The sequence below is a fragment of the Symphodus melops genome (assembly GCF_947650265.1).
Source record: "Symphodus melops genome assembly, chromosome: 6".
NCBI lineage: Eukaryota > Metazoa > Chordata > Actinopteri > Labriformes > Labridae > Symphodus > Symphodus melops.
The window spans coordinates 2,411,238-2,438,088 of NC_136696.1; the positions used below are offsets into that span (position 1 = coordinate 2,411,238).

At 47.4% G+C, this 26,851-nt stretch overlaps 1 protein-coding gene across 1 annotated transcript in view; it reads right to left on the bottom strand.

Annotated features, from left to right (window-relative positions):
• tmtc2b (transmembrane O-mannosyltransferase targeting cadherins 2b) overlaps positions 1 to 22,036 on the bottom strand; it is an 84,563-nt gene extending 62,527 nt beyond the window's left edge. The window contains exon 1 of the mRNA XM_079346021.1: positions 21,416 to 22,036. Coding sequence (XP_079202147.1) covers positions 21,416 to 21,498 — 83 coding nt within the window. The 5' untranslated portion in view covers positions 21,499 to 22,036. The remainder of the gene's footprint in view (positions 1 to 21,415) is intronic.
• Between the last annotated feature and the right edge of the window lie 4,815 nt (positions 22,037 to 26,851).

Below are 26,851 nucleotides of genomic sequence, written 5' to 3' on the forward strand. Positions count from 1 at the left end.
AGCGTTCTGTTCTGCACAGAAAGTATAAAAGTGTTCCGAGCATCAGGTGACAGAAAGCAAAGAGAGATAAGACTGCAGCCAGGGCGAGCAGGGCAAACACTTTGCATAGGTAAATTCAGAAAAGTAGTTTGTCTGTTTCTCCCATAATCCCTTTGTTGCCCAGAGGAAGGGATTTGTGGGTCAGGAGGGGGGATGAGGGGGGGGAGGGGTTCACTCGGTGTCCACCCACAGCAGAGTGCAAAGAGAAGCTGCGACGCTTCGACCAGACATGCAGCTGAATCCTTCGTGCCTTACTCCCCCCTCCCCCACAGACACAGACCCAGACAAACACACACGCACGCATGCATGCATGCATCTTCCCTCAGACATCCCAGGAACACGCCATAATGGCACGATGACCTACAAACCCCACCCCACAGGAATTATTCACAAGCTCCCAAACCAGATTCCATTAGAAATCAGCTGCAGAGACGGGAGGGGGGGGGGGGGGTTCCCCATCCAACCCCACCCTAACACTCAAACACACCATCATTAAATGAGCTCCCACTACAAAACAACAAGACATGCACGGTCACACTGGACATACTGGTCGTCCACTGGGAGGAAACACGGCCATTAAAGGACACACTGGGGGGAGTTTGAAGCAGCAGGAATAACAGGAGTAGAAGAAGAATTGAACACAGTGATACAGTGTCACACCTGAAGGAGGCGGAGTTAAAAATGAGGAAGTGGTCATGATTAGATTAAAGGCTCAGAAATCCCCCCCCGGCCCCCCCCCCCCCAATTATCTCTATATGGACCAGTCAGAGCGAGAGCTGGTCAGTCGGCGTTTCACTTTTCTCCCAAACCAGAGCGAACCGCACGGAGCGAACCGCACGGAGCTCTTCAACGTCATCGGCACTATGACCTCTGAGAGTGAGACTTAATGTATGTATAGATGTGCTGTATGAATAAAGTTGAGCTGGAGATGAAGCAGCACATCGTTTGTGATTCAGGCTCTTTAGCCTCTTCATGTTTCAGCTCCTCCTCTCTGGATCAAAACCAGCTGAAGGAAACAAGACGCCTCCTGTTGGACATCAAGTCTTCTCATCATGGACACTGTGGGGAAAGAGCTTTTGTTTTTGTTTATTCCTCCCCCTCTCTCTCCCCCTCTCCCTCTCTCTGTGGATGTTTGATAAACAGAGTTCTTGCTTTTGAGCTTTAATCGGGTGCAGCCTTGTTTTGAGCAGACAACAACATCGGCATGCTAACATGCTCACAAAGAATGCTAACCATGTTTAAAGTTTGTATCAACCTAAGCCGTTCTCACACATGGAAACGTCTGGCTTGTGTCCCTTACGGCGGGATGTCAGAACATGTCATCAGAACATTTAAAGCAGAAGAAGAAAAAAAAAACAGTCAAGAAGAAATGAGCAAATTATAAAGATATGTGCGGGAAGGTTTCACCGGCCGTGTGTCATTCGCAGGATATCAAAGGAGATCGGCCCCGCCCCTGCACGAGCTACTAGCTGCTAGCTATTACCTTTATGTGCAGAATCTGGATCCAGGAAGTTGAACACAACATAACAGACTTATTGTGCATGCACAGGGAAAACATTTTCTCTGATTTGCATGAACATGTGTATGCACATGAACACACTTTCAGACATTTGCATGAAGAAGTCAAGGTGAAAAGTTCAGCTCCTCCCACAAGTTTCAGACAGGTGCAGGAGTCGTGTGCACGCTGGAAGAGCGTCATCAGGTTCGAGCACGCTGACCTCTGATCGACTGTGAAGGAACGGTGTGCAAAGTCACTGACTGAGCGTGTGGTTGTTGCACGTTAAGCGTGTGAATTAGTCACTGTAGCACACGTGATTGCTGTCACGACGTTTTTAAAAAGTGAAAGAAAGTGAACACGGATTAATATCACACAACGTTCAGGGAGCTGGAAGTGATTATCACTCGTACAGCTCTGACCCGCTTTTATTGGTTCTCAGGGGGATTTTATGAAACGTCAACATCCATAAACAGTCTGTAAACGGAGGCGGCCTCGCAGGTCTACAGGAAGTGTTGGATCATGTCGAGCACACGCTGCTGCATGTGACTGTACGTGAAGCCTCGTCACACATAGTGATGGACCACCTGTTAGACGGCGTGCTCGTTAGGACGGAGGCAGGGAGGCCGCCACAGGGCCGCTCCACCAAACAGTCAGACTCATCCCGGAGGAATCCGGCTGTAAAAATGAGCTCCCACTGGGAACACACACACACACACACACACACACTGGAGAATGTGCTCATGAATTAACACAGACAGTCAAACATCCTGAAGGATTCTAAAACACGTGATGTCAAGCAGGTTGGTGTTTGATTTCCTGTTGTGTTGGTTTCAAACTAAAGAAAGGCTCGTTATCACTTCGTCATCGCTTCTCTCTGCGGGAGAACGCCGTCACAGTTTGCAGGTTCGGAGCTCTGCAGTCAGCGTTATCGCAGGAAGGCTTGCATGAAGCTTGTTTGTGCGCTGAGAAGAAAAAAACGTCCCGTCTCTATGGCAACAGTCTGTCGCTGGATTGAGCCACTTTGCTCCGTCGCTTATTACCGTCAGACACGGAGCAAAAAGGACGTGTGTGCAGTCACGACACGAGACAAAAGCGCGGGGCGCCTTTTCTGAACCGGAGCGCTCAGCAAAAAAAAAAAAGGTGGAGCCGCTGATTCTTAAAAAAGCCGCTGGCGTTCAGAACGAAGCGCCAGGTGGACACAGAGCCCGACTCTGTTCACAGCTTTAAAACTAGAAGTTGTCCACGTTCGACACTTCAGAGGACACGAGGAGCGTGCTCAGGGCTTCATGACACGTCCTGTCATTACCCAGAGTTCCTCTCACCTCGGGTGTGAATCCATGTTAAATGAGCACATGTTTCGTTTCCTCTCCACCGGGTGTGCAGGACGCCGCGTCTCCTGCAGGAGCTGCTTGCAGCGTGACGATCAGGTTTCAGTGTTGTGCATGAGCAGGGGAAGTTTTTTCTTCCAGAGGTAAAGGAGAAAGTGTGCCAGCACTCAGCCGGCCCCAGGGGCAGACAAAACAACATTAAGTATTAAGGCTGCTTAAATGGAAAGAAATTCACTGTGTCAACTTCATTTCCTCCTGAAGGAGCGGGAGGAATATCATCTGAAAAACATCATGTTGACAGAAGGTGTGTGTTCAGTCTGGGATCGACGCTGACGGAAATATTCAGAAACCACTGATTCACCTGATTCACACGTTCAGAGCAGAAACACTCAGAAAGACCTCATACTGAAGGGATTCATCAATCAACACAGCAGATATTGATCCACACATTAGCTGTTATTTGAGTTTTGTGTTTTGTGATAGAAACTTTACAGAATAAATTCAACATTTTTTCTGCTCTCACAAACGTGACAAGTTTTTCTGATGATTCATTAAAACCATAAAACCTTTTTAAAAAAAAAAGAGGCGATCGCGAGCTACATGCTAACGTTACACGCTAACGTTAAATGCTAACGCTACATGCTAACGTTAAATGCTAACGCTACATGCTAACGGTAAATGCTAACGCTACATGCTAACAATAGCTGTTTTCAGTTACAGACGAAGCTGCAGAGTCCAGTCACACCAACGCTGCGATGACGTTAAGATACTGGAAAAAACATAAAGGAGCAGTTTCATGGCGTGCATGATGACATCACGGGTCACGTGCAGAATATGACTGACCCGACCCCTCCAGCTACAACGTCACTTTGCTGCTGGAAGGAGGACGAGCAGGAAACAGACATTTTAGACTTTTATCACTGAATCGATCAGTTCATTTAAGACAGCGCTCTCTCGCTTTCATCCGGCAGCGTCAGGTACAATATGTTTTTTTTTTAATTGCCATAAAGACTCACTATCTGTCTGAGCTCGGACATAAAGGCAGAAACCTCAGAAATGGATGCAGCTCATTGATACATGATGTCTATGTGCTATCTGTCTCAGAGCTCTGGGAGTGTTATAACATATATGTATCAGTGCACGAGAGACACACACACACACACACACACACACACACACACACACACTGTCTGCAGCATGGAGCCCGTCCCTGACAGATCAACTTAATTAAAGAAAACAGAAGGCTTAATGAAGTCACAGCGGAGGGACGAAGAAGGTGACGAGTGTCGGTGTGAAGACTCAGCGTGACAACATGTTAGCATGTCAGAGCGCTGCTAACAGCGGGGCGGCTCGGACCTGGAGGAAGAAGGTGAATGAAGAATGAGAGGAAGGATCCAGTCGAACATGGGAGGCTACATGCTGCTGCTGCTGCTCTCCTTCTTAAATCTTAAATCACAGGAGCAGAGTCCAAAAAGTAATCCTGCTCCAGTAACCTTTCTAAGCTTCTTCATAAACTCTGCTTGCTCATGTTTCAGTCAAAAGACGGACCGGTCTTGATTTGTGGTGCACTCAGATAATCGATGCCGCCCTTTCCACCTGTGGGACAAACGGCTCGTCTCCGATCGATGCAGCGTGGACGGAGCAGTGAAGAGAGAGAGAGGATGAAACAGAGAGCTCATCTGTCACTTTATCCACTCATAACTCATCCACTGAAGTTCAGCGAGAGCTCAGCCTCCTATCATCGCCCGCAGCATTCGTGAGTGTGGCTGAACCGCTGCAGGATCATGAAATCACTCACAGCAGCGTGAGTGGAAACTCCGCTCTCTGCCAGCCGGCTATTTCAGAGCATTCCTGCAGCTTCTATTAAAAATTTAACTCACGCAAACCGGGGTTAAAACACACCACAGTGCACACATCAAGCCCGGCGCAGCAGCCATGCTTTTAGTGCAGCTTCTTGCACTCGTGGCAAAGACAAACACGCTTTAGCACTGCGGAGAGTCGCCTGGCAGCTGAGGCCGTCCAGAGGGGCCGGCAGGAAAACGCTACTTCACCACCGCTGTAAAAAAAAGACAGTGAAAGAATCCATGCAGCCCAGGTTTTATGCATCACACTGGATGTGTGAGACAAGACGATATATTCCTCCATACCGGCCTCCGCATCACTTCTAGAATCTTGGAGGATTGAGGGGAGCAGAGCGAGGGAGCAGAGTGAGGGAGCAAGGGAGCAGAGCGAGGGAGCAAGGGAGCAGAGAGAGGGAACAGAGTGAGGGAGCAGAACAAGGGAGCGAGGGAGCGAAGCGAGGAACCTTGGGTGCGAGGCGTTCAGCACTCAAGGTTCACTTGCAGGTTTTTACGAGGTGCAAAGTGAGCCCTTACTGCGTTCCAGCCCCGCAGCCGTCTCACCTGAGGGCGAGGAATTTTTCTCTGAACCCAAAGAAAAACATTTGTATATTGACGTTTTATGACTTGAAAAGTGTACTTGAAATTGACCTACCGCCGACTTTTGGATGGGAGAACTAGGCCGAGCGTTACCGCTGCCAAAGCCTGTGCCGAATGCTAACAGCTAACAGCTAAGAAAAACAGCTGCTCTCAGAGTAGAAGCACAGAGGCGTGTTAGAGCAGCGCACACGGACGCTGTGGGATCTGCAGGAAGTGTAGGCTGTGTGTTCCTTTGCAGAGCTGTGTTGTGCATCTCATGTTGTTGATGTCTCTTTGAAAGGAGGCGAATCTCAGGAGCAGTGAGAAAGCTTTTTCTAATAACATGTTTCATGTCAGCGGCCTGAGTGCACAGACTCATCATGTCGTATTGATCTCGCTGTGGCCCCCCCCCCCCCGGACTGTACTGTCATCTCTTCTCACAGAGTCACTCAGGGGATTTAATGGATCAATGACCTGCCTCTGCTGGTGAGCTCCACCAGAGACCGCCTCCGTCTCCTGCAGTCTTTCATTCCGACGATGCTTTTCTGTGTTGGGCTCAAACTGAAGGTTCATCCGTCATGTGAGGATCGACTTGTAGCGTTCCAGCGGCTCAAATGAAGACGGCTGGCAGCGGTTGTTTTTGGTAAGGCTACCCCGAACATTAAAAATGATTTTGATCGTTTTTAATGTTGTTTATGCACTGGGTTAAAACATGATGGGTAACTGTCTGTTCACTCGGAGCTGCACAGAATCATTTCAGGTACCAGACTGAAGCTGGTCCATAATAAACCCTTAAACCCCCCCTATCAAATAAACAAAGTCCAAAAAGCCATAAACACATCACCATCTGGGCTGATAACCACGAAGAGAAGCTGCTACGGCGTGCTGTTCAGTCCTGCAGACATGAGCCATGTTTACGTCAGAGACATGAGGTTTGCAAGCAAGAAGAAAAAAATACACCTCCAAGGTGTTGATGAGTCTCCGGATACACCAGACATTGAAAGATACAACATCCTGTGAAAGGATCGAGATACGGCTTTAAGATATGACAGCGTCCCTCTGTTGCTTTTTTTTGACCCGGGTGATGGCCGTGATGGACGCTGGCATTATCAGGAATTTGAAACCGCGAGAGATTGCAGCTAATGCTAATGCTAACAAAGACGCACATTTAACTTCCTACAGGTGGTTAGAGTCCCTGTGAACGTGGAGACGTTTCATATGGACCTCCTCAGTCCTCTCTCACGTCTTCCAAACCCTTCCAAGCAGCGTGAAGTGCTTTTAGCCTCTGTGGTCAATCAGTCTTATAAAATCTTGGCGGTGCGCGGCTGGGCGCTCAGACCCTCCACGGACCCTCTTCACAAACGAAAAGGACAGAAAATCACTTTGAGTCGCGTCATGATCACACCATGTTTGAGGGGGTTTTATGATCTGTACCGCTGCCAGCCAGCAGGGGGAGCTCTGAATACTCTGGCTTCACTTCACGGGGGGGCGTCTGCTCTTTCTATCTTAATATACAGTCTGTGGATATTACATTTTTATTGACTTTGTCGTAAACAACGTGAGGCCTTCGCTGGGATTTGGTATTTTTCGGGCTTTCGTTCAACAAACTGTGTGTTCCTCTCATAAAGAGCGTTTGACCTCCTCACTGTTTGATAATGAGGCCTTTAGGAAGGCGTCCAATTTGTTCTCCGTAAAAAAAAAATAATAATAAAAAAAAAGCTGAAAGAAATTAAAGTGGAAAATGGGAAAAAGCTGCTCAACATGTCGAACGTTAATGAAGTCTGGAAGTCTGGATCAGCCAGACTTCCAGAGTCGCGAGGAGGAACTACAGTTCCTCCTCGGAGCTGGCAGGAGGGCAGAGTCACGGATCAGCCAAAGGTTGCACCGCGAGGAGCCCAGCTTGCATCATGACCGCTTTATGGGACTGACAAGGTGAAGGCTCTGAGCGCCACACCGCTCACATGAAGAGTGTTTACATAGAATGCTTGTTGTACCATGGTGTGTGTGTGTGTGTGTGTGTGTGAGTCTCTTTTTCCATTACGACTGTTATTTATCTTCAACAAACGGTCCAAACATGAAGGTGGACATCAGGTCAGCAGGTTTACGAAGGTCCACTTCAAGGTTTGGAGCTGTCAGAGGGAATAAGTGTACACACGAGAAAACACTGAGCATGCACTCCACGAGCAGATCTGTGTTTTATCTCCAGCTGGGCTCGGTGTAAAATGTTGATACTTTGATCCATTTCAAACCAGATCAAGATGTTCTGATACACTTTGATCGCAAGTTTACGTTTTTTTGTTTGAATCAAATGCACCTTTTTTTTTTCCATCTTTTAACAGTTTAGTCATGAATCACAACAATCTTCATCATTTTCAGATTCTCGAATATTTGCGTGCTCAAAGGAGCAACAAGTAGCCCTGACCCCTAGTGTTTAAAATGGGTACTGCAGTCTAAACTCTAATCATCACAGAGAGCTGTCTGGCTCCGCCCCCTCCTCTCACACAGGTCAGCATGTGGTGGACACTGTAGCTTCAGTGTTTAGCCAGCTCTGCAGGTGGTGGACACTGTAGCTTCAGTGTTTAGCCAGCTCTGCATGTAGAGACACTGTAGCTTCAGTGTTTAGCCAGCTCTGCATGTGGTGGACACTGTAGCTTCAGTGTTTAGCCAGCTCTGCATGTAGAGACACTGTAGCTTCAGTGTTTAGCCAGCTCTGCATGTAGAGACACTGTAGCTTCAGTGTTTAGCCAGCTCTGCATGTGGTGGACACTGTAGCTTCAGTGTTTAGCCAGCTCTGCACGTGGTGGACACTGTAGCTCCAGTGTTTAGCCAGCTCTGCATGTGGTGGACACTGTAGCTTCAGTGTTTAGCCAGCTCTGCATGGGTCTGTAAAGCTTTCTGCGTTCTAACCTCTCTCCATGTTTCAAAAGCATCTCCAACATTGATCCTAGTTTGAGCAGCTTTCTGCTGCTGGAGCTTATTAGAAACATGCAGAGGCTTTTTAGCTCGGGTACAATCACTTCTATCTGAAGCAGTTCCACTGCCCGCTTCCATCGCTGCAACACCTGTTGACCTGATAACTGCTCTCATATCTGGCAAACCCAGGGGTGTCCAAAACGGCCGTGTGTGTGTTAATACACATTTTACATACGGCTCCTTTAATCGACTTCCTGTATGCATAAAAAAATCTCCCTGCAAGAGGTGTAAACACTGAGACGTTTAACAGCCTTTCCACCGGGGACTAAAAGGTTTAAAGTCTTAATCTGGTTCAGGCTGGGGGCGTCGAGGCGGCAGCAGCTGACTCCCCCCCAGGAGTCCTCTGACAGTCACATGGAACGCCTCCTAAGTCAGACAAATCTGCAAACTACGACAGCTTTGGGGAGAATCCTACGGTTAATTAATTAATATATTCTTAATCTGTTTCCAGGGAGGACACAACACTGTCACATCCATCTGTTGTACAGGAGGCTGTTGTTGTGCTCGCTCACTTTACGTCATCCTGCGCATCACACTTTGGATACTCACAGAGGAAGTCCAGAGCAAGTTAGTCTTCAACAGAGCTGAGCGCCGGTCGCCTCGTGGTTAGAGAGCGCCATGTACAGAAGCCTCGGGTTCAAATCCCACCTGTGGCTCTTTTCCCTTCTCTCTCTCTCTCTCTCTCTCTGACTTCCACAAGTCCAAAATGTAATCTTAAAAAAAAAGAGATGCGTCTCTAGCAACGGTGCGTTCTTCTTCGAAACGATCCATCGAGGGATAGCAGACTGCTGATTGTGTGTAACTGGCCAATCAGAATCAAGCAGGTAACACAGCTGTGTCATATTTAATAAAAGTTAACTAAGCAGGAGGAACGTCTGCCGGTGTAGTATAATCCTAGTATCCCACAGCGTCCCACACACTCCTTCACGCTGCAGGCCGTTCCCTGCTCTCTATGGTCAAGGACATGACTGGACTGGAAAAGCAATGAAGCAAAAAAAAAAAAAAAAAAGGAGCATTGATTTCATCGGAGTAATTATCAGTCTGAAAATGGACGAGTGAGACAGCAGCTCTGGACTCTTGAAGAAAAGCAGAAGTCCTCTTAATAAATATGAGTTCATTCATGATGATGATGATATGATGGCACGACTGCTAAAGAGAGCTTTCCAACAACAGACTCACTCAGACGCTCCATTGTTAAGTGATTAGGCCTTGGCTGAACACACGACGAATGTCCACGCAGGTTATGCATTGAGGAAGCAGCACAGAGACTGAAGGTTCACAGCAGCACACGGCCTGGAGGAAGGCAGGATCGAGGCTTCATCGTGACTCTCAGATTGGAAATAGTGATTACACAGGATGGAAGCCAGATTCTCTATTTGGTGTAAAGCACAAACTAGCCATGAAAAATAACAGCCAATTATGTTGGAAAACAAATGTGCTGCCGAGGCCAGGCTGAAACTGGAGATCACTTTGTGCATTAAATAAACAAACAGTGCGAGGATTCATTAACAGGCCGCGGAGGCTTCTGTGAGCTGTGTTTAATCACGTCAGGCCGCGTCATGTTTCTGTCCATCAACACATCCATCTTTGATTTCTAACGTTGTGAAATGCCAACTGTACAACCTGTGAGAGAAAGTAACCTGGTGACTTTGTTAGCAGCTAATGTTAGCTTATCCAGGAACTATCTTTATGGCAGGTGTGACCTGATTTCAAACACGTCACTGAGTCTCATTGTATTACACCAGTTCGCTTTCACCTGCATCTGAGGGATCAACACTATAAAAGTCATCTACACATCTTACATAGGAAGATATCTGCAAATAGATCACCATCATGTTTTGGTTCTGATACTGCAGAAACTAAAACACTCTTCCTCGACTTTTAATATTGAGCTGATTCCTTATTTAATGACCTACAACACAAATGGTGCTCTCTGTCTATTGTGGCAGCTTTAGGTTAAAAAAATACATAATAATAATCTCACGACTTCCAGATCTGAACAATCATTCAGTTAACAGATTTCAAAGTATCAGAAGTTTTAAGGTCGGTAACTTTTCGTTGACACGACTGCCTGAAGTTTTCAAACAGGTTCCAGAGCGTCTGTGTGCACACACACACACACACACACACACACACACACACACACACACACACACACACACACACACACACACACACACACACACACACACACACACACACACACACACACACACACACACACACACGCAGTGGAACCAGTACACGTCTTTAGTAGATATGTATCCTGCTGGGATGTATTTATAGACACAGCTCCTTCATAGAGCTCTGCAGTGAATCCTCCTGATTCACCCATTATGGACCAACCGTCTGCAAACCTCCGTGGATTATTCCCCCTGAGAAAAATCAATGAGCTGCTGGAGCTAGCTGCTGATGAAAATGTGACTCTGAGCTGCAGGACGTGCCGTTTAGGAGGCGATGTAATCACAGCGACAATCAGGCCTCCATTGTCTCCGAACAACAGAGCCGAGTCTCCAGGGAGCAAACGAGTCCACATGGCAGGTGCCCGAGGTCCGGCAGCCCCGCTTCAGCTGTCACAGGGACGAGTCGCCAGCTCCATCAATCATGCTCAGAGAGAGAGAGAGAGAGAGAGTGATGGATGCACTTAGCTAGCTAATGTGCTAAATGAGAAGCGGAGGCAGGAGGAGAGCCTCACAAGTCGTTCGACCTCGGGTTTGTTTTTTTAGTTTTTCGTCTCCTCTTTTTGACTTAAAGACAGGATGAGGTCAGGAAAAGGAGACGCTCGGATGTTTCTGAGTGACACTTTGTTTGAAAAGTCGTGAGCCTCGTGTTGTCTGCAGGTCTCGGTCTTCATGCACGACCACATCAGTCAAAGTAAAGCTCGCGAGCCAGCACGGTCCTTTAACCTCCTAACTAAAACAGCCGCTGATGTTTCGACCATGTGCCGGTGGAGACACGTGTCCACGGCGCAGGCTTGGACACGCTAGGAGAGGACACTCGAGGGGGATCGGCGGTGGTTTTTATCCCTCTTAACGTCTCATCAGGTCAATGGTGTTCGACCCTGAAGCAGCTGGAGTGCAGAGTCAGGACGATGAGAAGGGGATCACCTCTGGGCCCCGACGCTCACACAGGATCAGACCTTCAAATCTGACGCCATAATGCTCCATCACTCATTCTTTCTTCCTGCCAGCTAAGCTCTTTTCCTCTTTCGCAAAAATGTATTTTTGTTGAGAAGTCTCATTATTCTGTCAGAGGAGCTGACAGCGCTTCTCCCCAGATCATCAAACCTCCGCAGGCTGGTGAAGAAAAAAAAACAAAAAAAAACAAAACCCCGCTGTGCACGCTTTCTCCCCGCCCAAACTTCCTCCTCGGATCAAAAAATAAACCCAGGCCAACTGCGTGCATCCACCTCGTGTGGCGGAGGAAGAGCTCACTTGGTGAAACAGGCAGAGGTCGAGGATGAGGAGAAACACGGCGACCACAGACACTCAGGGTCAGCGCTCAGCCAAAACAAAGCAGCCAAATCAAGCCTGTGAACCGTCGCCATTCCATCAATCTGTCAGCGGCGTGATTTGACTCGTGATGACGGAGAGCGAGCGAGAGAGAAGGAGAGACTTGGCTCTGCACGTGAAACCCAATACAACACAAGCTGTTCTCCATCTGGAGCCATGTCAGACTCATCTGCCTCACCACGCTGCGTCACAGCTCCTCCACTCACACCTCATTTGGCGGGGTTTGATGATGTCATCTAAGCACTGTAAATGCACACAATGGACATGACTCGTTATTAAGAAATCATTTATTTCAATAACGTCTTCACATGCGTCTTGCACAGGAGAGAGTCAGTGCACACAGAAACGGTAGCAAAGCAGCCGAAGCAGAAGGAAGCTAACGCACACACAGGCTCTGGTTTCACATGTTTGGAGTGAAAAGCCCCCTAAAGCTGAGATTACAGCTCTGGATTGGATTCAACTCTTGCCCTCTCCCAGCGCAGCTATTTGATGAAAGGCTTGGCAAGCTTCACACCCAAGTGCGGTCGCCACTTCTTCTAAACTTACTTAAATGGAACTCGACGAGAAGCTGAAGCCAGACTGGTCGTCTGGTAGCGTAGAACCTGCGGCGTCCCGGGGGGGGGGGGGGGCTCGCTGCAGGCTGGCCAACGCTGCAACCAACGCTCTGCGCTCTCAGGGCTCGACAGCGTCACGTCAAGGCAGCTCGAGACGAGATGCGCTCCCTCTAAACTATGTAACTGGCCAATCAGAATCAACTAACGATATTTTCACTCGTACTGCATCGATCGTTTGCTCTGGTCTGGATCACGGAGCGATGCGTTAAAAAAATCACATCAAGTTTGGTTTGTTTACAAACGCACCAATGACGAACGAGGACAAAGCTCTCTGATTGGTCCGTCTGTCTTGGCTGGTCCGTTAAGGGCAAACATTCACACGGGGCCTCTGATTGGTCCGTCTGTCTTGGCTGGTTGGCCCCTCCAACCAGCGTCCATTATTAACTTCACAGCAATAACGCAGCCGACACTTAGCAGGGCGTTGAGAGTGAGCGATGTCACACGGGGCCCCATGAGGGAGGTTTCCTACTGTCGTTGCAATATTTGCACATTTTGAAGCAACGCTGTGGTTTAAGGTTTGTCAGCTGTTAGGGGGCCCCCTACTGGTCTGGGCTGTCATGTTTATATTTGCAGATAGAATTGGAAAGTTAGGGACGCTTCTGCAGCCTTCTTCAAGTGACAAACGACCACAAATAAATAACAGTAAACGTGACGTGTGTGTTTGTGTGATAATCTCTTCATGTAGCGGCCTGGCGGCTCTCACAGGTCCATCATGTTTAGTGTTATAAGGCCAAGGAGAGCGGCTGACCACAGGCCCTCTTTCCTCTCTGAAGAAACACCAGTTCAACCACAACAATAACACACGCCACAGAAACACAATCTGATGTGATGTGTTAGGAATGAACCTGAAGCCGACGAGAGCGGGAAGCATTTGTTAAACTGATGTGAATTAGTAGACCCAGCACCCTGAAGGCTGCAGTGATGTGAAGGGTCAGCGTCTTGCCCAAGGACACTTTGGTCATGTGGCTGCAGGAGCTGGGGATCGAACCCCCGGCCCTTCTTTTGAGAGACGACCAACTCCACCACTGAGCCACAGCCTCCTCATCCTGGACTAGCGGTAAAGTGTTTCACTTTCACAACAAACAGAACACACTTGTCTTCCTGTAACACGTGACCTGTGTGGAGCGTCCAGCCCTCAGAGGAACACGTCTATAAATACACGTATGCCCTCCAAACATGTTCACTAATCACCGCTGAGGTGGTTTTCCTTCAATCCACCACCTTGTTTATGTTTTGGGAGCTTCCTCGCCATGGTTACAATAAAAAAATGTGCTTCTGGTCGTTCAGCCTTAAAAAAAGAGAGTGGCGGTTGAAAACAGGAAATAAACAGCTGTCTTTAAGTCAGACGTGTTTTCGACCTCCTCCCGACACACAGACGGTGGCTCCGGGTGTTTTGTGGCGTCGTGTTATTTTGGAGCGACTTGTGGCTGAAAAACGAAGCGTGTGTCACGACACTTCATGAATGTGAACGAGAAAGCTAGTTGTGTTCTTTCTTGAAACCATCGGCAGCCTCTGAGTCAAAATCTCACACAGTCAGTGTGTCTGCATGCAGAGCTCAGTCCTGAAGCGGTCGCAGCTCAAGAAGGTCAGTGAAGAGCGGCGAGCGCCGGTCGACCGAATGAAGGAATGAAACGTGACAGCAGGAAGCAGCGTGAGCCCTTCAGCTGCTTACTGTCGGACCGTCTTCTTGTTGACATTGCTAACAAGTTAGCCAACAGAAAAACAAGGTTACACGCCCTGCTTTTGACTTGTGGTTGCACGCCGTTTTTTTTTTTTTGCAGTCTGACTTCCACGTCGAAGCGTGCCGTGTGGACTGTGGAGCATGTGCAGAACGCCCCGTCCAGTTTGGGTCAGATCATAAATGATGTTGTACTAACAGCATGTAAACACACTGACTGACAGCTAGCTTATAGCTTTGAGTTAAATCGAACGTTAATGTCTTTAATTACAGACGACTAAAACATGGCGACCGCTCTGTCAGCGGGCAGTCGGGAGCTGAGAGCTTGGCGAGCAGCTCGTCCTGTATTTACCCCAAAGTGCATCAATTAACACCAACGCCACGTCAAGCTAACGAATCACGCTGGAATATTCACAACACAAAGGAGCGTTTGTTAGCGAGCGAGCTGCGGCTCTTCCTCCCTCCTTCCTCTGTCTCACCACCTGAGAACTCTAAGTGAGGCACGTCCCGCCGTAATGAGTCCACCTGATTGGTTGTGACAGGCTTGGCTGCAGCAGTGTTCTGCTCTGTTCAAACAGCACACTGAGGTCCTGCTTCTCTGTGCGTCGTGAACAACACACCGACACAACTGGGGCTTAATCCCTCTCTGTTTGGGCACAAACGGGCTCCTTCATCGGCCCCGGGGAGAACAGAGGGACCACACAGCCTCCTCTTCTTACAATGGACAAAGACATCGGCCCCTAACTGGCCAACTCGTGTCATAACCTTACCGAAAGCAGCCAGTGGTCCTCGTCAGAGAACAAGGCCACCAAGATGGAGGGGCCCAGCGGAGAGGGGTATCCTTCTCCTCGTCCGTACTGAAACGCCTCATCTATAGCATCCCTGTTGGCTACGAGGGGAGGGGGGGGGGGGACAGGGACGTTTTTGTTTCCAATAGATTGGGTTTCAGTGCTCACACGTCGTGCCCCCCCCCCCCCCCCCCTCATCCACAGTCCTTAATCCCATTAATATGAAGAGGGCCAAGAGCCTGAGAGTGGCCACAGCTTAAGAGCCATCAGCCAGCATTAGCCCAGCAAATCCAAACCCTTGTCTAGACCCATTAACAACTTAGCCCGGCAGAGTCAAACCATTTAACTCCCATGTTAAACGATGGGAACGTAACCTACGGCCGGCGATTATCGATCACGACGCCGGGTGCAGGACGACCTTCTCCCGACACACACGATGCGTCCTCGTCATCCAGGATTCATTTCTTCTCCGGCGTGCGTCAGATCCGTTTATCACATGATCAGTTGATCGCACATTATTCCAGTTTGTCTGCTTGACCTTCTCCTGCTGTAACCACGTGACACACGAGGAGACGACGTGCAGCGGACGCTTCCATCCAGCACCGGGCAGCGACCCGGCGTCCACATATGGCCTATTCTTCATCCTGCTGCACACGAGTCGTGTGATTTAAAAGCATTAGAGCCTGATTAATGCAGCTTTGAGGAGGCTTATTCCGACCAGGCAAGAGGCACAGCGAGGCTTTTAAGAAACAATGGAGTCAGTGACTCGGCCTCATGTCGCTCCCTTCACACCCAGCTTCATCCACAGGCAGGTTCTCTGTGTGTGACCAGCTCCACATGCAGATATCACACTTATTTAGGACTGGTGTGTGTGTGTGTGTGTGTGTGTGTGTCAGGTTTCTGTAAAGAGTGGAGACATCACCTGGGTCTGAAGGTGGAAGGAGTCCGGTGACTTAAAGGAGCATGTTCACTGTGAAACTTCACACACACTGAACACACAGCTGTCTATAAAGGCAGCATGTTGTTTCCTCCTGTTTCTGTCAGATTCAAGATCAAAGACACAATCAGTCATGTTCCCGTTATTTGTTGTGAAAAAAAACAACTCGCCAAACTTCTCCCGGAGAAACCTGCTGACCCAGAGAGGAAAGACCACAGTGAGGCAACAGGAGCCTGGCATTCAGCTGCAGTGTGTGTGTGTGTGTGTGTGTGTGTGTGTGTGTGTGTGTGTGTGTGTGTGTGTGTGTGTGTGTGTGTGTGTGAACATAATCTCTCCTGCACATTTTTCCAAATATGCAGCTATGCAACATTTTCTTTCCTTTCTGCTCAGGCTTCGAGTGTGGGCTCGTGCATGCATGGAGTAGAGAGGCTGTGATTGGTTTAGAAAACGTGTGCCGAGTGCAGCCATTGGTCGAAGTTTTTACGTGTTTACAGCTGATTTTTTTTTTTGTTTGTTTCTTTTTTCAGAGCGCCTCAGTTATTAATTTCTGTCAGGACCTAAAGACAATTTCAACCAAAATCACGACAGAGCGGGAGGAGGTCTGAGCATCAAGACACAGAATAGACTAGAATAGAATAGAATAGAATAGACTAGAATAGAATAGAATAGACTAGAATAGACTAGAATAGAATAGACTAGAATAGACTAGAATAGAATAGACTAGAATAGAATAGACTAGAATAGACTAGACTAGAATAGAATAGAATAGACTAGACTAGAATAGACTAGAATAGACTAGACTAGAATAGAATAGACTAGACTAGACTAGAATAGACTAGAATAGAATAGAATAGACTAGAATAGAATAGACTAGAATAGACTAGAATAGACTAGACTAGAATAGAATAGACTAGAATAGAATAGACTAGACTAGAATAGACTAGAATAGAATAGACTAGACTAGAATAGACTAGAATAGAATAGACTAGAATAGACTAGAATAGACTAGAATAGACTAGACTAGAATAGACTAGAATAGAATAGACTAGAATAGAATAGACTAGACTAGAATAGACTAGAATAGACTAGAATAGAATAGACTAGAATAGACTAGACTAGAATAGACTAGACTAGAATAGACTAGAATAGACTAGAATAGACTAGAATAGAATAGACTAGACTAGAATAGACTAGAATAGACTAGAATAGAATAGACTAGACTAGAATAGACTAGAATAGAATAGACTAGACTAGACTAGAATAGACTAGAATAGAATAGACTAGACTAGAATAGACTAGAATAGACTAGAATAGAATAGACTAGAATAGAATAGACTAGACTAGAATAGAATAGAATAGACTAGAATAGAATAGACTAGACTAGAATAGACTAGACTAGAATAGAATAGACTAGAATAGACTAGAATAGACTAGAATAGAATAGACTAGAATAGAATAGACTAGAATAGAATAGACTAGACTAGAATAGAATAGACTAGAATAGACTAGAATAGAATAGAATAGAATAGACTAGAATAGAATAGACTAGAATATTAATTGTACAACTGAATGATTTGGCTTCACCTTAAAGTGCACGCAGCTAAAAAGAAAAACAACTGTCATGAAGGTAAGATGGACGATGCAGTGTGAGTTGTTTACAGTAAATTATGAATAGATGTTGCAGAAATATGAAATAAATATAGCACAGCATGAAGTGAACTACAGCAGAAATATAAAATATACATAGTGAGGAGAGAGCATCATCTCCAGTCAGCTGTTTCCTCCTGACCTGAATATGACCTGCCTGTATCCGGGATGCTTTCAGAGGTTCTGCCCCCCCCCCCCGGCCCTCACAGGGATCTGATCTCTGCAGGACTCTGTCCAGAGGTCATGTAACAGTTGAACCTTAATGATTGATTTTTTTTGTTTGTTTGTTTTCTGTTGGAAAGTGAGAGCTTAAAAAGATGGAGATCCAATCTAAGCGTGCTCTGACTCCGAGCGGATCTTTCCGGGCTGGTGACGCTCGAGTGAAGACGTTTTTAATAATCACAGGCTCAGACGGTTCTGTGAGGGACGGGCTGGCAGGATCAGGTTTTCGCTTGCGTGGTACTTGGAGGGAAAATAAACTGGAATGAAAACTGAAAAATGACTTTTTTTTTTGTTCGTCCCAGTTTGTCGGTGCTCAGCTCGTGTGTGTGTGTGTGTGTGGAATAACAGAGTCCCGAGCTGGCGCAGTGTGTCTGTGAAGAAGCCGTCAGAGTGACGCATCAGGGAGACGCCTCCCACAGATCTGCTTCCTCAACTCTCCTGCGGTTTGAGGGAGGAAATGAAGGGACATGAAAGCCCTCCTCCAGGATCCATTCAGCGTTATTACTCATGTTCGTCTCTTCATCGTGTGCGAGTATGACACGGACTTCACCGTGCACGCTTTGAAGACAATCACCTGTCACGCTGTGTTCAATCAGTGGACGACAAAGGAAGCGTGCCACGTTGACATACATCCTGCCTGTGATACGGGAAACAGCCAATCAGAAGCCGTCTGTGTGAGCACAAACAGACTGGGACCTGGGACGCTGAATGTGACCTGGCGAGGTGCTGGCTGTCACCTTCTTTGGCGCCGGATCCGTGATCTATATTTCCACAGATTTGGTGAAACATGCACAGAACAGATTGAGAGTGATGAGGCTGAAGTCTTGTAGGCGAGGGGAGCAGGACGGTCATTAGAAAGACTCCGTTAACCTCCGGCTGTGTCATCACCAACTTTCATGTCTCCGTCCTGGAAACAACATCCTGCATGTGAATCCACTTCAGACCGCAGAGGAGAGAAAAACCCTGCTCACCAAACGGGAGCATGTGGAGGCAGCCGAGGGATGATGGACGCTGCAGGCCGGAGAAGGGAGGGGGGGGGGGGGGGGGGGGGGTGAAGGGGGGGGCGGACAGAAGAGAGAGAGAGCGGAGCAGCTCCGTCTCCCACACCATGCCGTGAGTCTCTCTCTCTGCAGACAGGCGGGTAATTACAGGGCGCAGACGGAGAGAAAAAGTGGAGATACTAAACTGCTGGGTTGCCGCCCTCAACATAACCACGAGCAGCCCATCCTGCAGGGTTCCAGGGTTCCAGATCAGCGCACTGACACACAGCGCCAAGGACGAGTCAGCCACCAGAGAGACACCGAGTCCATGTCAGGCCAGGTAGGTCAACACGCACTCTCTCACAGGGACCACACACGAGCCGTGCACACCGCCTGCAACACACGAACAAGAAGAACACTTCCTGTCCTCCCATGCTCTGATTGGTCAGTAGGATCATGACGTCATCGACTCACATCAAGCTGCATCAGCGTGAAACCTTCGCTCAGTTCCACTAAGCCGACTCCTCTGACGCAGCTCTCAGAGAGCTGCAGCTCGCCTTCAACCAAGCGACTGTCTGAGTGTTAGAAATCAGCGGCCGTGCCCGGGAAGGCTGCGTCCTTCAGCGTGACCCGCAGCCTTCACGCCACGTCCTCACACGGTCAACAGAAAAGAGCTGCATCACGCTGCTGACAGCTCGAGATAATCCACAGGAAGCGAGTCGAAGTGGACAGGAAAACACTTCACTGGTGAACCTGCAGCACCAACGCCTGGTTTTTGTCCAATCAGAAGTGAAGTGTGAGGGATGCATGCAATCACAGCTCACCCTCCACAAAGTGCCCATCAGGGCGCCACAGACATGAAGCAACACGACGCATGATTCCCTTTTTCCAGCGCAGGTGTCAAAGCTGTGTGTGTGTGTGTGTGTGTGTGTGTGTGTGTGCCGGTGATGAGTGTGTCCTCGTGAGCCGGAGAGGAAAAGCTCTGCGGGGCGATTTGGCACGGTGCAACAGACCACTCGTTGGAGCTGTCGTTGTTTTTTTTATCCAGGGAGGGGCCGTAACCGCCCCAGGGGTCAGAAAACTGCCCCGCTCTGATTATTATTATTATTAAACCGCCTGGAGGAGAAACATTTCTCACAACACATGTAAACACTGTGTGTGTTCACTGTGACCTCCTGGCAGCCTGTTAGCATGTTCACGTGTAGCCAGCGTCCTCGCCTCTGAGAAGACACCCGCAGCACAACACGCCCGAGAAAGCAGCACACCACACTGTATTAAAGTGCTCCGTGATTTACATGTTCACTTTTAATCACCGGCAGAGTCGAGTCCATGCTTTCGTTTTTTAAGAGTCTTCTCTCAGAGAGCGATCGATAACACCCTGTGACCCAAACATCCAGATTTAATTCTCCCGCAACGACTCCTCATAAACACGCAGCTTCATTAGACTTTAAAATGCAATCTGAAGGAGACATCCGTCGTGTTTGTGTTGGAGCTCGAGGCCTCACACTCTGCACTAATGATGCAGAGTGTGAGTGATCCATGAACGAGTGTCAGCTGATAGAAGTGTGTCCACAGGCTGCAGGGCACGCCGTCATGGCTGCCTGTTTGATTTATCGTCATCCACACACGTGACGCCGCCGTGTGAACCACGCCGTCCTCCCTCTACTACGTCCCTCCTCCGGTGGAGCCTGAGGGGACGGGAGCCGGCTGATCATTACGCGCCTCAGCTGACGCGTGGTGTGAAAAACAGAGAGCGCTGAATGACAGACGACGGAGTCGGAGGAAAGAGTGCGTGGAGCGCTCTGACACCGGAACAAACCTGCTCACAGACGACTTCCTGCAGCTGACCGTGCAGCAGCGCTGGCCTCTCCCCTCTGCACAGCAGCCGCTCCCTGACAGCTTTATTAGAGCGCCGTCTGTCTCGCACGGGAGCAGAAGCACCTGAAGGTAACACGGAGCAGAGGCCGAGCGGCTCCACCTCCAGACAAGAAGCACAGATCCAGAGGGAGAGGCTTTCATTCCCACACAGCAGGCTGCAGAGCTGTGAAGGAACTCATGTTGAAGTTAGCTTAAATGAATGCGTCCTCACACACACACACACACACACACACACACACACACACACACACTGAGCGATGTTCTGTTAGAGAATGAGATCAACACCTGTTCACTCACCGCTGAGGCGGCACAGCGCTCCCTCCTCACATCTATGGATACAACCTCATTATTAATAAAGATGCAACCCAGTGACGCCATGGCAACCAGCAGGCCTCTGACCTACATGAAGGCATGGATGCTGCAGAGAGGAGCCCCAGGCACTGACAACCGTTCAGCCATCAAATATCAAAAGGCCAGCTATGAGTAATGCATCGGCCAGCTGAGCCCGCGCTTCACGCTCAGACTCTGGGTTTCAAGTTGAGTCGTTGAGTCGGGGCCGAGACTCGCCACATGTCTTGGAAGCTCGTTTAATGTGAAATGTGCAGCTTTACAGAAAGTTTTAAAGGGAAGTTTCTCATGTGCAGAGATGAGGAGACCTCTGCTTCCTCTGGAGATCAATTATTTCCTCCACACTCAGGAGGCTGCAGCACTTTGCACGGAGGCATTTCAGCTTATTGATGAAACAGAAAGAAACACGTGAAAGCTGCAACATCAGATCGCTTCAAAAGCACCAGACTCCACTGATCCATCTGTATACAAGAGGATAATTAAGAGTCACAGCAGCAGATGATGAAGCTCCATGTGAGGACACACAGAGGACAGGGTGTCATTCACTCACTCTTACCTGTCATCGTAGCAGAAGTCGGCACCCAGAGTGTTGACATAGAGGAGCAGAGCCACGGCGCTGCACAGCAATTCTGCAAACATTTCTGTGTGTCGCTCACACGAAGGGAAATGTGGAGAAATAAAATTAAAAAAAAGAAAGAAAAAAAAAGAGGACAATAATAAGACGACAAAGCGAGGCGGCGGCGGGTCCCTCTCAGTCCCGGGTCCCTCTCAGTCCCGGGTCCCTCTCAGTCCCGGGTCCCTCTCAGTCCCGGCTCTTTGTCACTGTGTCTCTGCGAAAACAAGTCCGAGTCCCCCCCATCATCATCATCATCATCATCACCATCTTCGCCGAAGTGCACAAAGTGGGTAATCCATGGCTCGCTGCGTCTCTAACCCATGTTGGCTCTGAGCCGGAGCGCGTTTAGATCCCGCACAGAGCTGGAAGAGGAAGAAGAGGAAGAAGAGGAAGAAGAGGAGGACCGAGCCGTGTGACAGCGGAGCGCGCCTCCCGCACACGGAGGAGGAGGATCAGCCTCTGAGGCTCCGAGGACGCCCGCTGCTCACCAAACAAACGTCGAGATTCAAAACCAAAGTCAAGTCACGCGCACTGATTACGCACAACTTCCGGCTGGCTTCTGAAAATTAAACTCGCTCATGTTTCACCTCATTTTGAAGAGTGGGAGGTAAAATGTGAAAAACTGGGAGACAGCTTATGTATTATGTTTTATTTAAAACACAATAAACCTTTTAGAACAGAAAGGTCGGGAATAAAAGCCATTATTTTTATTTTATTTTTTAAATTCTATTTTATTGCGTCTCATATTTTATTTAAGTAACTGCTATTTTAACCTTATTTTCTTCTCGTATATTTAAATGTACATAGCAATAAAAAAAATATTGTCATTCTGATTTGTGCACACATTTAAAGTCGCTGCCTAGTAACAATCTTATGACTTAATAAACCTCTGCAGTCAGTATCTGGATATTTATTCATGTCAACTGTATTTATCTGCCACGTGGTTCACTGTGTGGAAGAATGAAGCCAACCTGGAGGTTAAAATAACTGCAGTTCCTCTAATGTCCACTTGAGGCAGGCTCCAATAGACCCATAGCAGAGGCTATCTGTGTCCCATATTAAACAATGCTTCCAGGACAAACTCACTTTAAATGAATGCACTATAATCAGAGTATCAGGAGCACGGCAGAGATTTCAGAGGAGGCAGAACTCCACGGAAAACAAACATCAGGACATCAGGACTCGCTGCAGTTCCACTTTAAGGAAACTGAATAGATAGATAGATAGATAGATAGATAGATAGATAGATAGATAGATAGATAGATAGATAGATAGATAGATAGATAGATAGATAGATAGATAGATAGATACTTTATTGATCCCGAAGGAAATTCAAGGAATCATACCAAAGGAAGTGTTATCAAATTAAAAGCCCATTTTAAACAACTCTCCTCGCACCGCGCAGAGCAGCAGCGTAGCACGATGTTGAGCCGAAGAGCTCACGTCTTTTTCCTCACACACTTGATTTTATGAAGGATGAGAGTCATGTGACTCGTCTCAGCTCCACCTCTTTGCCTGTTCATAAAGACAGAAAACATAGAAAAATAAATATAATAATACATAAATAAATATAGAAAAATTTTTAGAAAGAAACTGGGGACATCAGTAAGACTATATGTCCATGTTTTATACAGTCTTTGATATGATGAACTCAACATATTGAGTTGGTTATGTGGTGATAATGTTCTTCTCTGTAAAATAACTCTTAATAAAGTAATGCACAGCCTGTAAGTCTGTTTATAATATCCGAGTATCAGATTCTTGCTTCGTGCTTTTATTCTGTAGTTAATCCTCCTCACTTCCGCTCCTGCTCTCAGTGTCTCTCTGCAGAATTGACGAAGTCGCAAAGCGAACGCATGTGGCGGCGAGGAGATGTCACGCGCATGCGCACTGCTCCGCCTCCGGAGCTGGGGGATAAATCACACTTGATGATGCTGAGAGCAGTCGGTGCGGGTCACACTCTGCCGCTAACAGCTCTCAATAACGTGGAGGTGGTCCTCTGATGGTGGGGCGTTCAGGGACACCTCGGAGGTTTCAGGTGGGCGCTCCAGGAATGATCAATAATGTCTTTAATGTCACTCTGGGTTTATTACCACAAGCAGCAGGACATGAGGTGTCACTGATCATTTTCCAGCTGAAGTTGCACATCTTATTACGGGCTACATGAATTAAATCATGGCTGCAAATGAATCCAGTGTGTTGTGAATCTCACTGCTTTATTCATTACAGCCTGTTGTTCTGCTTTCAATAAACTAAACAAATGATCACAGCTGTAGAAGAAGAATAACAAGGGAACTCATGTGTCTTCATGTGTTTGTACTGAAGTCTGTCATTGAATCAGGAAAAGGGGGAACATTTGTTTCCATGTAAATGTCAGGAAAAGAGGACCTTTCTTTTATTATGGGAAACTCAAAGTGTCCTCAGGTTCTGTTCCTGCTGATGAAGGTTTGACCATGTAGAAAATGAGTGAAGCTATCCCCACAGTGTCCAGTAGAGGGCTCACTGTGAGTGCACTGTGTCTGTAGGCAGGTCTCACATGGTCACTCTGGACTTAAGAGTCTGTGTTAAGTCAAGACCGGCTCAAAGACCAGGACCACATTTCAAGGGGGGCGATGAATAAATGAAAGAATGGAGATTAGAAAGGTGTAAAAAAGGACGAATCAGCTCTGAATGAATCCGCTCCTTCAAGCACCTGCAGCCTGATTAACACAGGTGAGTCCAATTATCCACTCAGTGCACCAACCTGCCTCAGAGAGAGAGAGAGAGAGGGGGGGGGGGGGCACAGGCTGATTGTTTGTACCAGGCTGTAAACATGTTGATCTGTGCTGTTTATAGGAGCGACGTGTCCCCGATGATGAGTGTGAGCGAGGACGACCTCCCTGCACGTCGCATGGATCCTGGACCGTTTTAAAGCATTACAGGCACACACACTGCTCGGGCTGCTCGATAATTACAGGGTTCGCTGAGGGCCGAATCACTTGTGCATGGAAGAGAAAAAAAAAGCCTAAACGTGTGGTGAGACACAGAAAGTGATGCTTAACGCAGGCTCTCCTAAGTACGGCTTTACACGAAGCCAAGAGGCTTAATGTGCTCTGTGGGTGTTTAGCAGGGACTCACAGTCAGCTCAACACAAAACAAGGAAGCACACAGATAGAGATGTGTGGGTGTAAACTCACAGTTTAGCACAATCAAATACTCAGGAAAAACAACACGACTTCACAGGTGAGACTGCTCAGATTAGATCAGCGGTGCAGAATCTCCAAACGTAGTGAAATACGGACCGAGACAAATATCAATATTCCCGTGCTCAGTTCAAAAGTCCTATCAGCTGCTGATTAACGTCACTATGGCAACTCACTGAGTGCTTTTCTCCTCTGCAGGAAGTTAGTTTGAAGCTGGATATTTGATAGACGTTCGCTCCGGGCAAACCGAACATCGAACCTCTGACTTCACCGCGGTCACACGGCTCATCGTTAGCTACAACGACGCGGTCAGATTTGTGAACGCCACCTGTTTCTTTAGCAAAGCAAAAATCATGGCGCGCTCCAAACTCGACCAAAAAAAGTTCCTAATGTGATCGCTGCCCCTAGTGGTCATTTGAAAAACTGCATCTCGCCTCTCCGTCACATTGTGTTATAAAGACGTGCAGCTGATGTGCCAAACAAAGGCAAGAAAAACCTTTTCTTTAACTTCCACTTTAAGTGAAGGAGTGAGACGTCACTGATATCGTTCTTTTTTTAGATTTATTTTTGGGCTTTTTACATCTTTTATTGTAGAGAAGCATGAAGGAAATTCATGCAAATTCAAAATATGTCAACGACCGTCACGCAGGTGTCTATTCTACGGGAGGACGCAGAGGCCCGCTGTCCTTTTGTGTATTCAGTCCGAGAGACGATGAATCAGTTCACCGACTCTGACTTCAGAGCGGAGGGTGCAGCCGGAGAGAACGAGGCTCAGACTGACAGACTGAGTGAAAGTGGAGGAAGAGTGAGTCCACCACGCAGCACTCTGGCATTTCCATTAATGTAATTTGTCGTTCTCTTTCATTAGGGAGTCGGTGAGTCAATGCACGTGGCAGGTCCATTAACCGTGGCTGCAGCGGCGGGACGTTTGTCGGACCTTCTGCGTCTGCGCGCACGTCTGGGGAGATTCACACGGGAAGATTACGACGCACCTGCTCCTCCTGAATAAACTCCTCACAGATAATTACTTTCACACACACTCACACATTTACGTGCATCCTCCACACAGCACATTTCTGAGTGTGACGGTGCGTGGAGAACAACATTTCCAATTTAAAAAGCAATTAAATCCCGAGCGGAGGCTTCAGTGTGCTGTGTGAGCGCTCAGCTGCAGCGATGTTATCGTCTTTAGGATGGACTCCCCTGAATCTGCAGCACATCTCCACACGGCTCTGTGCATGCAAACAGAACGGCTGATTGTTTGTCAGGTTAAATGAAACAATGCTGGAGTCTCTCTCCAGCTCCTCTCTATAGCACACAGACCGCCGCGTGGAACAGCAGCTGAAGACAATTCAGCAGATCTTGTCCAAGAATGATCAGCGCTTTTGAGGTTTTCAGCGGGGCTCAAGTGTGAACGATTCTCACCCGACTGGCCAATAGGAACGTGGCCCCGCCCCCCCATGACACAACTTTCACAGCGATACTTCGGTTTTTAAAGCGAGAAGAAAAAGTTTCAAGAGAAACCCTTTTTTTTTGAGGAAATATTTTTACATTGATAGCAAAAAAAAAGAAGTTTTTTTTTCTTTCTCAGAACTAAAAATACTTTCTCAAATATTATTTTTAGCTATTGGTATGAAACTTCCTCTCAGATTATTTATTTTCTCGCCTGTAATAAAGGAGTCTAACTCCACACGCCGAAGTCCTCCTGAAATTCTCTGGAAATGTTTTCAGGCGAGCAGCTGAACTCTTTTATTACTTTATCAGAGTGTTAAAAAAAAAAAAAAAAGGGTTTCAGGAAGATTTCATTCAAAGATCTCAAACAAAATAAAAACAAGAGTTTCAAACCATATTGATCATAGTCTTTAAGACGTTCAAAGTGACGTCACGTTCTGAAGTCTCCCCCTTCGACAGATACGTTTAACTTTTTCATATTTTTAAATGTTTATTTTAGATTTATTTTTTGCAGGTTTTTGTCGTTACATGTCACATTTACACAAAGATAAGAAATAAAGTACAGCACAGAGGAAATGGTATCAAGAAAAGTAAGGTGTGTGTGTGTGTGTGTGTGTGTGTGTGTGTGTGTGTGCGTGTGTGTGTGTGTGTGTGTGTGTGTGTGTCGGGGATCCCTCAGTACTTTCTTACTTTAAAATCATTGATTTACATTATTCCAGTCTGTTTGCTTTACTCTGTTCTC